The sequence below is a fragment of the Ruditapes philippinarum genome, unplaced genomic scaffold (assembly GCF_026571515.1).
Source record: "Ruditapes philippinarum isolate M1 unplaced genomic scaffold, ASM2657151v2 ctg6040_1_1_1_1, whole genome shotgun sequence".
Taxonomy (NCBI): Eukaryota; Metazoa; Mollusca; class Bivalvia; order Venerida; family Veneridae; genus Ruditapes; species Ruditapes philippinarum.
The window spans coordinates 28,877-44,424 of NW_026861548.1; the positions used below are offsets into that span (position 1 = coordinate 28,877).

General features: G+C 31.0%; 1 protein-coding gene across 1 annotated transcript; it reads left to right on the forward strand.

The window, feature by feature from the left end:
• The first annotated feature begins 11,665 nt into the window (after nt 1-11,665).
• LOC132716063 (C-C chemokine receptor type 1-like) lies at nt 11,666-15,317 on the forward strand. Its single transcript, XM_060699214.1, has 2 exons — nt 11,666-11,880; nt 13,474-15,317. Exons 1-2 carry the CDS (start codon nt 11,845-11,847, stop codon nt 14,638-14,640), a joined length of 1,203 nt encoding a protein of 400 aa, XP_060555197.1. The 5' UTR covers nt 11,666-11,844; the 3' UTR covers nt 14,641-15,317.
• Nucleotides 15,318-15,548: the final 231 nt, after the last annotated feature.

The following is a 15,548-nucleotide window of genomic DNA, read 5'->3' on the forward strand; positions in this document are numbered from 1 at the left end:
AAATTATTGGCGTCCATTTCCTGCTCCGCTGTGTGTTCTAATCGCACCATTGACCTTAGATTCTTTCATTTAAACGAAGCTATTTAGCTAGCTTAAAGTATCGTCGATGATTTTGCTCCGGTAGCTGTTCGTTCCTGACGTACGGAGCGGTACTTGAGGTATTTCTCCACCGATTATGCTAGTATATCAACATATAACACTTTATTGTGTTGTTGCGATGTTAAACCAAAGAAAATTCGTGTTTAAGCATGCAAAGTTCTCCTGCGATCGTGTAATTCAAATTGCCGATCAACTTTTTAAAAGGAAAGTTTACGTGTGAATAGAAAATGATACCGATGTATTGTTTAATAGGTTAAAGAGAGGATACCAGCCTGTGTAATATAGAACACTATGAGAAAACACATAAAGGGTGTTATCGAGGTTGATATGATTTGCTATTGTCTCCAGAACCTTGGAAACAAAGGAGACCCATTTGTTATACATATTTCGAATGATTATAGTGTGTGATTTTCTAAAACTATATGAACAGACAGAAATTTACATATGCCAGATAAACAATATGATTATCATCTCTAAAATGCCGTCTCGCATAGCTATAACTAGTCTATAAATTTGATTGTTAACAGCTTCATTATTTGATAACTTAGAAAAAATACTAGACAAAAAAAAGAATTGAAAATGATTGATTGACAAACTTTGAATTTATTTCTAGGTTATTCTTACTAATCTCTTGAAACATTTCTGCTATCAGTCATAGAACAAAATTCCATTTTATTTGTCCAATTCATATAGAGGATCAGTAATATTGACGAATCACTACCAAATCAGACAGAATTTATAAGGTATCTTATTTCCCAAGCAATCCGTTTATAATTTTCCGTGTCAATAGATAATTTTTTTTCTCAATCGGCAAACATTAATTGCCAAAGCAAATAATATATTGTGTGAGGTATTGTTTGTTGACTTTATCAATATATACGCAATTTCTCAGATGATATTAATGTGTCAAATCGATAGAGACATTTTAACAAAATGCTAGACGTTCATGGTCGTAATGAATTATTTAATCATCAATGTGAACGTCAACAGAGAAAAATTGCACTGCCTTGTTTGATTTTATCGAGTGTGACTATTTTGCCAGCATAAAAAAAATATTATTTAATTAAAGTGACTTTTTAAGAATATGCGCTATCTCAATGTTGAGAAACGAAATCACTGTTTTATTACAGCAAAACCTGTACGGTTAAATGCGTATGATCTCTGTTTATCTTACAAACTTGAAATTCAGGAGGGTTTTTGATAGTCAATTTTCCGTAAGTTGATAAGTTCATTTTAGCGATAAAATATTTAGTAATATATTTTCTTATGAATTTATAATTGGCTTATGACTATAGTGGCCGCATGACCAAGTGGTTAACGTGTTGGACTAGTAATCAAAGGATCGCTAGCCGCACGTGTACAAACCAGTCAGGGGTAATGTGCTGTTTTCTTGTGCAAGAAACATAACACTCATTGCCCAGAACTTGTTGGATTCGAAAGTGTGTCTATAAGCTTATAGCTTCTACAGAATCAAACTAAAACAAATTCTGTTTAAATCATTTGATTATGACAAACACTTGATTCATTATTCAAAACTAGAATAAAGGAAGTAAAATAATATATAATAAAATTAGTCACCCAAAATCTTAATGAGGCATTGTTTAAAATAAAGTGAAATGTATAACTTGAACATGGTGTTTTCTAAACAGCTTGTACGAAGAGAAAATGTTGAAGCATCATTTTGTGTCATGCGAAAACATATTATAAGCCAATAAATGTGCTCAAATGGCAGTTACTCTTTTGGATTATAAATTTACAATCAAAGTAGGACTTTTAAAGACTTTTAGTCTGTTTATATTCCTATTTTTGCATTGTGTGTATTTACCACGTGTTGTGTGAAACTTAGCCGTTACATTATAATTACTGTCTTTTGTTCCTCACTTTTGTAAAAAGGCAAGCCAGTTATAAATATCTGAAACTGTCATACATATCGCACTCACAACACATATAGTCTACGCTTACACAAAACAGTGATGTTGAATGACTTTAAATCGACTATTATGATGTTATAACTGTTATCGCATGGTTTCGAACATTTTCTTTGTTTTTTACTAACCCATTATACTCTGTACACTTTCAATGAACATTTAAAACTGTATTAATTGATATATTACAGTGCAGTTTTTTAATTGATTTATATTTGAAAAAGGCTCAACAATCATTGAGTTTTGTTCGCAGGTTGTATATATCAGTTTAGTTTTGTTCACAAAGCCATTAACATATAAACAAAGATAATTAGTGAAATGAAATTTATTATCATATATAATTAGCAGGTACATCTACTAGAAAAAGCCGTTTAGTCTTGAATCAACATTACTTTTCTCACAAAGTAACAGCTGACAAATCGTATCTAACATTGGGTGTTTTTAAGTTTTCAAGGGTGTATATATTGTTTTATTCTTTTTATTTATTTATTGATCTATTTATATTTTTTCTTTTGGCAACAGCGAAAACAGCTTCAAGAACTGCCTCTGTTCTTTTCTGATTTCTATTACAAAAAGAAATATGAAATTGTGATAAAACAGGTATAATATATGGGAAAAAAAACAAGAATAAAGATCAACAAGGCAAAGGCAACGTTCACAGGACGCGGTCCCCCGACACAATCAAGTAGGGCACCCAGAAGGCATCAAACAAAAACCTGAAGTGGACATAAGGATGAAAGGAGTGGGACATGTAATGTGAAACTTTAATAATATAAACTAAAACGGACCCATAAGGGAATTAAAGGGATAAGGGCTGTAAGGGTGAGGAGATGGGAGGGGGATAAAAATGGTATTCTGTGTTGCACAATAACTTTTTTGACAATGTAAGGTGGAAACACAAATTTCTTAAAATTTGAACAATGATCCCTCAAGAAATCAAATAATTGAAAGCGATCTAATTTTATTCAGACAGTTATATTTATTTTACGAGTAAAGATTGAAGTAATTGAATACGCTATTGGATAATCTCTGTTCGCAGCAAGTAATAAAATACCTATAAAAACACGAAAACTATCTGACATTTACAGGTTTATTGCTAGAATTCATCTGTTTCAATCATGATATTGCCACAATTCGTATTGTGAAAAAAAAATCATATTAAATTTTAAAAAACTCCAAGTATTTCAAATACTCAAATAACACAAGTGACAGGTATCATATTAACTCAAAGCATATCAATCTAAATATCTTGAAAAAGTGATCCCTTGAAAGCATTAAAAACAGAAAAATTACAAAGAAATTGCAGACTCGGTTTGATTGAGTCTCTACATGAAGGATAATGAAAACGTGCAACATCCCTCATGCCCCCTAACAACGGAACTGAATTCTAATCTCTTAAAAGTGCTTGACTCAATGATCCTGAAAGACCAGAAAAAAAATAACAACACTTAAGTGACGCACAGTGCAACTTTGTACAGTTGCACAACTGACACGTAAGTTATGAGGTCAGCAAACTCCTCTTGGATAAAATACGTGAAATAATTAAGTTACCATATAGCTAAAATAAATTCTAGACTTATTTCCTTTCTTGATGAACATCATTTTTCAGTAAAACATTGTCTTTATTTTCGTACACTTTTTACTGTTACTTATTTTTAACAAATTGCTATATGTTGCTAAAATCAGATATGAATGGTAAAACGGTTATCCATAACTTTATTCATTTCTGTCATCAGATCAAATGCCTATGTAATTGGTCTGGAGGCTGTCAATATCTCTTACAGTGTCGATGATACTGGAAACTCCACCGAAAGACCAGTAAGTAAAATTTAAAAACATTTCTCAGTGCTCAACGATAGTCAGTAACGAGACCAGGACATACATATTAGATACAGTGTATATGCATAACCTTACATCTTCGACGACACAATGGACAAAACATAAACAAATCTGGTGAACATTGATATTACTTATTAGATATTTTGTTATAGGGCATCTCTTATATTGACATCTTCTTTTTCAAATTTTAATAAGTAAGTAATAAGATATCCAATTTGTTACGAAATCCAATAAGTATTTCCTAAGCCTTAAATCATGTGGATTGGCGAACACAAATTTCGTCATCAAACATATCGTGCTAAACACTAACAGGGTTATTTATATAACATATTTTCAAAAACATTGTGACTTCTGATTTACTATTTGACAAACGTGGCTGTTATACACACATTTACCACAAATTCTTTATATTATTTTAAATCAGAATTAAAAAGATAAAAAGTACTTTAATGATACAAAATGATAATAAAATATTGTTTAAAGACGGAACTTTCCAAATATGTGTTACATGTGTTCTATCGTCGTATCAGTTATGTTTATATTTTTTGTATTAAACTCAATACCAAATGCATAGACAATTCTGAATAAATTACATTTGTATTCAAATCAGTTCCGAAGTTATTATTCATCATTTCCTTCGATTATTGTTAAACAGGAAATAAATAAAAATGTTATGCAAGCTGATGTTTTAAAAGTTTGAGAAATACATCTTTAAAATATGCAGATTTATTTTGTTTTCAGTTTATTTTGTCAATAAATCAAATACAGCATACATCATAATGGGTAATCGTGAAGCGTTTGATCTTCCTTTTTCAAAGCATGCCTCCAAAACAATTTCATTCTAACTTCGTTTGAAAGAGCAAACATGTATTTCCTAACATTTTAAATTATTGTTTTAGATATCATTGATGTTTATTATCTGATGAAAAACGCTGAAGGTGAAATGAGGTGTCATAAAAGAAGTAGAACGTAAACAACGTAGTTTCTTTTACCTCCATAGACAATAGTGAACCACTGTAACTGTATTGAAAGTAATAGTGACATTATCAAACGATATTCTAGAAAATTGAGCCATGATAATTTTTTTAATACTGTAAAAATTATAGATAAAAAAGCTTTGGAAAAATAAACATAACAGCACATGTTGGATATAATTGGCCTTTAACATCAACTACATTGCAGGCATCCCTAAAACAATATTTTTTTGTTTGTTAAAAAGCAGGATGAAAATAATATACATTGTAGTAGAATACAAGGAACAATAATTTGATCTCTTTTGATTCATTTTCGGCCTGAAACAGATTAACATAGAATAATAAAAGAATATATTAAAACCTGTTAAATCTTTTTTATGAAATAGTACGACAATAAACCTGCAACATAATTGCATGTGTCAGATCCACAACAGTTAAACCCTTACAATACTATAATCTTCTTTATAATTGGGCTTTTGTCAATCTCAAGAACACCTGTTATCATCTTCAGTTTTCTTCTTTTTTAAAACAAGTTTTATCTGAATAGCAAATAGTTAAGAGCATGACAATTTGTCATGAATGTGTGTATGCACATGTCGCAAGGGATAAGACAGCTGCCAGCATCAGACTGATTACAAACACAGAAGTCTCGAAAGTTTAAACAAGACACTTGACAAGATGACACGATAATCAATTATTTATTTTGATATGTAACTTTCCTTTTCAATTTTTATTTCAATATGTTGCTACGTCTGCTAAAATTGCGTTCATTTGGTAGTCCTTATTGATATAAGAGATTGATAAATAAATCATAATGAATAAAGAATGCATCAACATTTACGAAATCAAGGTAAATATACCTAATCAAACTGAAACATGTTATTAAGTATCACATGCCTCTAAATTATTTATATATTATATTTCTTTTTTTTCAAAATTCATGGTAAATTTGAAACACAAAATTATTAAAAACTGATATAAATGCATGTATTTCCGTTTGTATTAGATGACAAAGTATTAGTTGCCATCCTTAACCGGCAAATGGGTTGACCGACAGTTTATTTATTATCATCCAAACGTCCATAGTTCATATTAACCTTTCTATCAAGAAGTCAGATAAGATATGGAACATTTAACAATCGAAATATAGTTTTCCATCTAAGATGTTAATTCATTTGTGATTTAATCACAAAATGTATTCCTGTGATGTATGATTTGGCTAAATCAGTGATATCGACAAATTGGTATTCGGATATCTATCTGATCTAAATGAGCTTGTTGTCAGTGTCTGACAAATGTCAAAGACTGCTTCATGTGATTTTATTTAAGTGTACAATACAATAATATTGCTAAGAGTTTTTTTTCTTGGTTTTATCACAAAGGTTGTGTAATTCCTATAAGGATAAATGCATGTATGTAATAGGTTTTTTCTGTCACTGTTCATTTGTATTCCCACAAAAATCTTATCAAATGCTTAATATATATTGTAAAACATATCAACAAGAAAGGGTGGCGTCCAATGAAGTCTGTAAAGTATTTAAGTCTGTAACGAATCTTTTAAACAATTATAAGCAGTGTCGTTTTTTTTAAAAAATTTTCAGCTACAGTAATGAGCCAATCTAAGCGGTAAAACAACATTCTTTGAGCTGTATCCATATAAATATGTTTTATGAAAATTGCAAGCAGTTAGCTGTATTATTCTCAACTGCACATGTATATAATTTATAGAACTGCACATATCCTTACGGATATTTTCCTTCAATTGGTTAGAGGAGTATTTAGTATGATTAGGATATATTACATAAAAACGAAAGAAAATACGAAGAAATTAATCTTTAATTAAGGTCCATGAATAAAGCTATTACTAACTATCCCCCCTAATGATATATTAGTTAATGTTACGATAAAACAACTTTTAAACGGTCATAACGTTTATTCAATGATTTTCAACTAATCAAAGTATAAATTGGCAAAACATACACACAATTGTTATATACGAGATACTGGGGTGTTTAAAATGCGTCAATTATATACTCATCCTTTTCTGTATTTTTGTTGTTTGTATGATTTTTGTTTTGTTTTTTTTTTCGCGCAAAAAAATAGTTAAAAGAAAAACGCACTGACACGACAGATTGATAACAAAACACCATATGGTTAAAGTAAGGTTATTTATTGATTTGCATTTACTGTTGTCCTGCAGGAAGATGCATTTACTTGGAAAAAGGTCAAACACTTAATATATGTTTTATATCACGGATAGTCTTGTCTGTAAAGCGTTGTGACCTGGAATGGAGGGCAAATAATAATAATAATAATAATAATAATGTGCTCGAAATATAAACTTAAATATAAGTGACATTCTGTGTAATCGTCTCTCGTATCCCGTGTTTTGTACATGTCTTATTCTGGGCGGGTACTAGGTAATACTAATGTGACCAACATTCACCATTATAATAACCTATCTCGTCTTTCGTGTACTTGCCAATATTTTCTCAAATTTAAACATGAGGGTGGGTAGAACCTATGTCGTTCGTTTTTTTAATATAGCTGATACCTATAACTATGCAAAAAGAAAATGCAAAATCCATATATAATGTGTCAAAAGTTAAAAAAATATTATGCACTTTTTTAAGTAAAGCACTTTTGTTTGCAGTTATATATCAACATATCGAGTTTTGTTAACGAATTTATCATAGCTGTATGCATATGAGAATGTATAAACTACGTTTGGAAAGCTGCAATACCTCTGTCATTTAGGTACGCAATTTCAATACGGTTTAAAAATCATATGTGGCCCACAGTGTTATCCGGTTTTACTTCATACAATAAGCGATTCTAGTGCAAACTCACAGTGTAAAGAACTTTAATCCATGTATTGTAATCAGTTGAACAATGATACATTGGCATGATGCGATTGATTCGTAATGAGGAGAGATTGCTTGTACTAATAACAACCTGCTGGAATGTGTTTTTAATTTGATGAACGGTTTGAATTTTACGAGTTAACCCTGACTGAAACAATTTCAATAAAACTCAAGTGCAAGACAGCATATTCCTTTTACATATGATATTAAAATCATACTGAACTGTATACTGTATGCAAGGATTTATACAATATTAAAAAAGGATTTAAATATGTTTTGAAGAAACTCAAAGTAGGAGTGCCAACAGTTTCTACATTTTGCATTAAAAATACAGATAACGAACCTTTGTTAATATATCATTGCTCGTATTGTCCTACCAACATGCATACAGACAGACAGCCCAAAAGAGAGACTGTCAGACACGCACGCACACACACACAAAGACATGACGATAATTTAAGTAACTGTGAACACAGCGCTTTAATTTTAAGTTACATTTAATAAATTTCATAAAAAACTAAATAGCGACATTTCATTAATAAATTAGGTTTTATATCGACTCCAGGTCTTATTTTGGTGTCCAAACAACCAAAATGAGTTTTATTAGCATAAAAATAGGTAACCTCATTGTGGCGAAATGTACGGAATGCCGTTAGGGCCATTGCCTATGAATGTGTTGATCTGAAACGCGATAGTCGATAGTACGATGGTGAAAACGCGAAATCACGAAACTACGATGGTGAAAACGCGAAAGCACGATGATGAAAACGCGAAAGTACGATGATGAAAACGCGACAGTACGATACTACGATGATGAAAACGCGATAAACTATCGTGTTTTCACCATCGTACTGTCGCGTTTTCACCATCGTAGTTTCGTGATTTCGCGTTTTCATCATCGTACTGTCGTGTTTTCATCATCGTACTATCGCGTTTTCACCATCGTACTATCGCGTTTTCACCATCGTACTATCGCGTTTTCATCATCGTACTGTCGTGTTTTCATCATCGTAGTATCGCGTTTTCACCATCGTAGTTTCGTGATTTCGTGTTTTCACCATCGTACTATCGACTATCGCGTTGCAGATTAACACATTCATAGGCGATGGCCCTAACGGCATTCCGGAATGCCGTTAGGGCCATCGCCTATGAATGGTTTGATCTGAAACGCAATACTCGACAGTGCGATGATGAAAACGCGAAATCACGAAACTACGATGGTGAAAACGCGACAGTGCGATGGTGAAAACACGATAGTTTATCGCGTTTTCATCATCGTAGTATCGTACTGTCGCGTTTTCATCATCGTACTATCGCGTTTTCATCATCGTGCTTTCGCGTTTTCACCATCGTAGTTTCGTGATTTCGCGTTTTCACCATCGTACTATCGACTATCGCGTTTTAGATCAACACATTCATAGGCGATGGCCCTAACGGCATTCCGTAGAAATGGGGAGTACAATTTCTGTTTGCATGAGAAACTCCGCCTTCGGATCATCCGTACATCAATATTAAATCAACAAACATGACTATAAGTTGCAGTCCTAATTCAACGGTATATTTCCGCATTGTAACGGAAGTTTTCATACAAATTTAATCTTTTTACGAGATGATTACTTTTACTGAACACCAGGTTTAGTGCACCGTGAAGCTTAAACGGTTAAAGTGTGTTTGCACAAGAAAATATCACATTTGCTGTGTTCCGGATAGCAACTATAAACTGTGACGTAGCGCATACACGATCTCATTATAGTCTTCATTTGCATGTTAAAATTCGTATACGAACTTTAGTGTGACCGTGGGGTTTCCCGTTAAAAATCCTAATTTATGAACAATATTTGATGAGATTTACAACAAAATGTTTAAACAGGTTAATGAAACTGTAGAATGTTTGATTTTTAGGCCGACGGAAAATATTTTTACATATTTATTTAATGTAACTTTAAGCTATTTTTTTAGGTTAAAACATCATTGTTAGTGTTGTCACGTCAACATACATACATACGTACGTACGTATTATATACATACATACATACATACATACATACATACATACATACATACATACATACATACATACATACATACATACATACATACATACATACATACATACATACATACATACATACATACATACATACATACATACATACATACATACATACATACATACATACATACATACTTACATACATACATACATACATACATACATACATACATACATACATACATACATACATACATACATACATACATACATACATACATACATACATACATACATACATACATACATACATACATACATACATACATACATACATACATACATACATACATACATACATACATACATACATACATACATACATACATACATACATACATACATACATACATACATACATACATACATACATACATACATACTTACATACATACATACATACATACATACATACATACATACATACATACATACATACATACATACATACATACATACATACATACATACATACATACATACATACATACATACATACATACATACATACATACATACATACATACATACATACATACATACATACATACATACATACATACATACATACATACATACATACATACATACATACATCCATCCATACATCCATCCATCCATCCATCCATCCATCCATCCATCCATCCATCCATCCATCCATCCATCCATCCATCCATCCATCCATCCATCCATCCATCCATCCATACATACATACATACATACATACATACATACATACATACATTTTCGTTAAATTATTCTTAGCAAATGTTGTCGAGACATCTAACGTAAAGATGTCGATAATTTGCCGGAATAAACGCATATTTATTACTGTATAGTCAGATAATGCATCAACTTGTGTGATATTAGAACTGTAAATATTCGCTTCTGTATGCTAACTACAGTATGAACAAGCTTATATTCATTTTGCAGATGGCTAATGAGTACCATACATAAACAAGTAAATTCACGGTCTCTGGTGATTTATGTAACTTTGTGTGTTATTTTAGATTAAGATAGAAAAGATTTAATAATTTAAAAATGTTGAACAAAACTAGTATAACATCGCAACTATCAAATTAAATAATAATGCAATAATGTGCGCTAGATTAATAACGAGACGTCATTAACGAGAAAGACCTACGAAATCCAATGTATAGGCTTACTTAAATTGTCAATCAAAGCAACACACAATTGAAATGAAAAAAAAAAATATCTAAATTGACTTTGTAATGCGTCATTCTGAGCAATATTTGAGAAGGGAAACAAAATCGATTTCCAATGATAATTGATGATATGAACAATTGTAAACATATTTTTGTGTTTACATTATAAGCAATTTAAGCATTGTGTGATTTGTGTGCACAATTGATATTTGAATATCGATCATATTACATAATGCCTGAACATAGCATTTAACAACAAATCAATGCTGTTGAAAATCACCAAAATTCTAGTTTGTAAAAGTTGTGATTCTCCAAAAAAAAAAAAAAGAACAGAAAGAACAATAACGCGTACAAGAAAACATTTACTATGTAATGTTTATTTTCATCATCATGTGTTTGAAAAGATCACATTAGAATGTGTACGTTATTTGTTTTGGAGAGAAAAATAATCAAAACAATACTTAAGTTTCAGAACATTACGTTACCAAGCAGTCAGTCTGAAAATTACTTGAAAAAATGAACATTTTGAACTAGTTCTATTTCCTTCTAAGTATTATGTTCTAAAAGATGCAATGTCACTTGTAAATACTCAGAATGTTGTGACATGAGATACTAAAGGAGGGTATTGGAAACACTGCTATTCGCTAACTGTTGAAATACTCCAATAGTTGATCTTGTTTCATAACTTAGATCATTCTGTATGTCGTAAAGGAGGAGAAATGATGAAATATGGATGACAGGAAAGAAAACCATAGTTTATATAACTTTTTTAAACAAAATGATACTTGTTATAAAGTATTTAATCGGAACTGATTTTCAATAAACAATATATAGATATCATTCAAAGAAAACTACCACAGTGGAGAGAATTACAAGGATTTTATTGATAATATTAATCTTTTATAATTGTTTTTCTTTTTAAAGATGGATGGAATTTTAGATAATATATTAGACAACTTTGTAAGTATATATACATTAAATGTTGTTTACTAAGTTATTTACACTTATTGAAGATTTTAAAAGTACCTACTATAAACCCTTTTAATGAAATAAAAATATAATAAGTTATTTATTTATTACTTATTGAAGTTATACTATAACATTCCAATACCGTTCTCACATTTACTTTTAAAAAAAGGAACACTCTCAAATTTGGATTGTAAAGTATGTAAAATTTTCCTCTTTCAGGTATCATCTTAGTAAACTGGGGGCATCTATCTATTAAACAACATAATTATTTACTTTTTTAATGTTACAAATAATAGCTAGTAAATATAAATTATTTCATTAAATATGAATCTTATCTTTTTAAAAGAATTTTCACGCACACAAAAAAGAACAACTAAATACAAAACAACAAACACAAACCAAAAAGGTGAAGTTGGTGACTATTGAAATGTTCTTGCTTAAATATGCGAAACTTTATTTTTTATTTTTTTGCACTAAGTCCTATAAACAAGTTTCAATCCAAAATTATTAAACATGTGCAATTGAAGTTTGGGTCTTACTTTCCATTTACTTAAATATTTGAAAATATAGTCATTGGCAATCAATATAAAAAACGATCTAATACGGCAATGTGTCCGACTTTAACAGTTTGTTGTTGATATCAAATTCGTAAATACAACTTTAAATTAAATATTTTATTCTTATATCATATGAGCTACTTGTGTAGAAAGAAGTGATTAAGTTATTGTTCACTTTCTATATTCAGAATTACCTGTTACATGTACTTCCATTCAAAAGTTACTTATTCGTTATTCAATTTATTACTGCAATAGTTAATCGTGTACCACTGAAAACACGAAAGGCGTTGACAGTTTCCCTAGTATCGCTGAAGTTTTTTATAGTCATTCCTTAAAATAAATAGAGAAAAGAAATCAATGGGTTATTTTGTTATACAGTTTCTTTCTAGAGTATCTACTTTTCAGTTGATTATGGCTTTGAACCGACAACGTCAAAAGTTATTACGTCAACATAGCATGCCTTTAAGGTCTCAATTTAGTCTAGTCTAGATTGCTGGAAGATTGCAAGGACAATAGTTATAATTATGTTTCTCAATACATCAACTCATGATATAACGTGTGAACAACACGAAATACCACCATGCATACTCAAAAATATTAAAACGTCTCCTAGTAGATGATTAAATTTCAGCAATTCGAAATTTGTTTACTCACTCTTAATACAAAGTATTACTAAGACTACCAGCTTGGGCGTTTTGTATTGCTCAATTTTCACAAATATAAATTATCACTTCTCTGTAACAGTATTCCGATTTTGATCATTTTCGTACTTCTACATTCCATAGGTTAAAATGAACTGTAAAGGTTTATTTTACAAGGCAATCCATGTTGGTATTTCCTGATACGTATAACGCTTGTTTTATAACGCGGTTTATCCATATGTTTCATTGAGTCAAGCCCCTGCTGGAGACATATGGAAAATATTGACATATGGAAATAAAATAATTAATAATAAATTGAAAATTACTTTTTCTTTACAGGAAATAAAATAATTAATAATAAATTGAAAATTATTTTTTCTTTACAGAATTTTTCAATTCGTTCAACATCACTGGAATCCAATACGTCAGATAACATGTCTGGGATTAAAGTCGGATTTGACTGCTACTTCTGTAACGAGGATGTCACTTTAAGAAATAAACCATCCGTTTATAAAGTTGGGTCAAACATATTCTCCTATATTACACCAATCATTTTTGTCATCGGCGTCGTCGGAAATATCCTATCTTTGCTAGTATTCAGGTCAAAAAAGATGAGAAAGTTGTCTGCAAGTTTATATTTAGCTGCATTATCAATGTCGGATATTTCTTCTCTGACATTTTATGTGCTAGTGGAATGGCTTCGAAGAGGATTAAAACACATCAGTCCTGAAACGGATGTATCCTTTCTTAATAGACATGGATTATGTCAGCTTCTTTTGTACATGGCTTATATATCAAGATTGATGTCTTCTTGGATTATTGTAGTGTTCACTATTGAAAGGTTTATGGGAGTGTGTTACCCACTAAAAAGTTTAAAAAGAGGAGCTGGAAAGATCTTACTTACAATGTTTGCCTGTTCATGCTTGTTGGTTTTGTACAAACCTATCCTGAGCGGAGAGTACACGCAAATGAATAGAACCGTGTGCACTGCTAATGCTGAGTATAAATTTCTGTCATTCGCTCTTGATGGAGTGTTTGCCATCACGATAACTTTAATACCGTTCACAATCATAACTGTTTTAAACATCCTTATTGTTAGGAAACTTTTCATAAGAAATAAAGAAAGCAGGAGTATCTTTTCAGACAATTCAACAATAAGATTAGAATTTACTCTTATACTGTTGGCAATTTCGTTTTTCTTTGTTGCATTTAACTTACCATATTCTGTTGTTTGGGCACGGAATTTCCTTCATTCTGCTGAAATCAGCCCATCCAGAACCAGGAAAGCAGCTGATGTCGAGTATTGGAGTGGCGTCCTAATGATAACACGAACAATTTTCTATATGAATTATTGTATAAACTTCTTCTTGTACAGTATAACTGGTAAATATTTTCGCACTGCCTTAGTTGAGATGCTTTCTTGCCATTCTTCAAATGAAAGCAGATATGGGTCATACATAAAATGTAGACGATTAGGGTCCACTACAACACAAGCGACTCTCTGTGGTAGGCTAAGTGGATCTGTGAAATCGTACGGTGATAGTCCGATGTAAATATATGTTGTGCGATACCTTTTTCTTTCTGACATGATGTGTCAAACAAGACTGACCAGTAACATGACTTTGATTCAATATCTTTAATTTCTAACGACAAAGTGAAATGAAATGCAGTTTATGTGATTATAATTATTTTCGTTCAGTTGTTAAATTCGGAAGACAAAAAACAATCAAGACATAATGGTAATAAAAATGTAATACTGCAACTGTTATATCTATTTACAAGAACATTTAATGGTGAAATATCACGTTAAGGTATTGTTATCAAATATTTCTTCCGTAACTGTTTAACAAAATACACGCATAAGTCTGTGACATGTTTAGCCGCATTATTTATAAATTATGTCAAGTACTTGCAGCAATCTTTGGCGCTCTACATCATTTGTAATATTCCAAAGATTTCTTAGAATAAAAATACATTTAAGTCAACAAAAAGAGAGTCCGATTTAGAGCATTTTTCAGGTGTACGATGATGTAGTGTCCTAGCTTTGAGATTAATTTATGCATAATTTATATCTTACAATCACTACAGTTTACAAGCTACACAAAACATTATATTTTTAAGTATTCTAAGAACACAGGATTCGAATGGAAGACAGTGTCTTTAAACATTCTTCTCCTACTAAATCTTTCTCCTATGATACACAATTTGAAAATCAAATTGAAACAAACACATTTCCAATTTGTTTTGTTTGTTTATTTTTTGCAGAGATTTAAGTTGTGAAAATTCTTAATTGAAATAGAAGTGGATAAGAAGAATGTTTTAGTTTTACAATGATTATTGATTAAATGTATGCAATGTCGCTTAACATTAAAATATTATATACGTACCCCCCAAAAAAATGTGTTGGTATTATTGTAACTTTTATCATACATTCAAACACAAACATTATTTGTTAAATTTA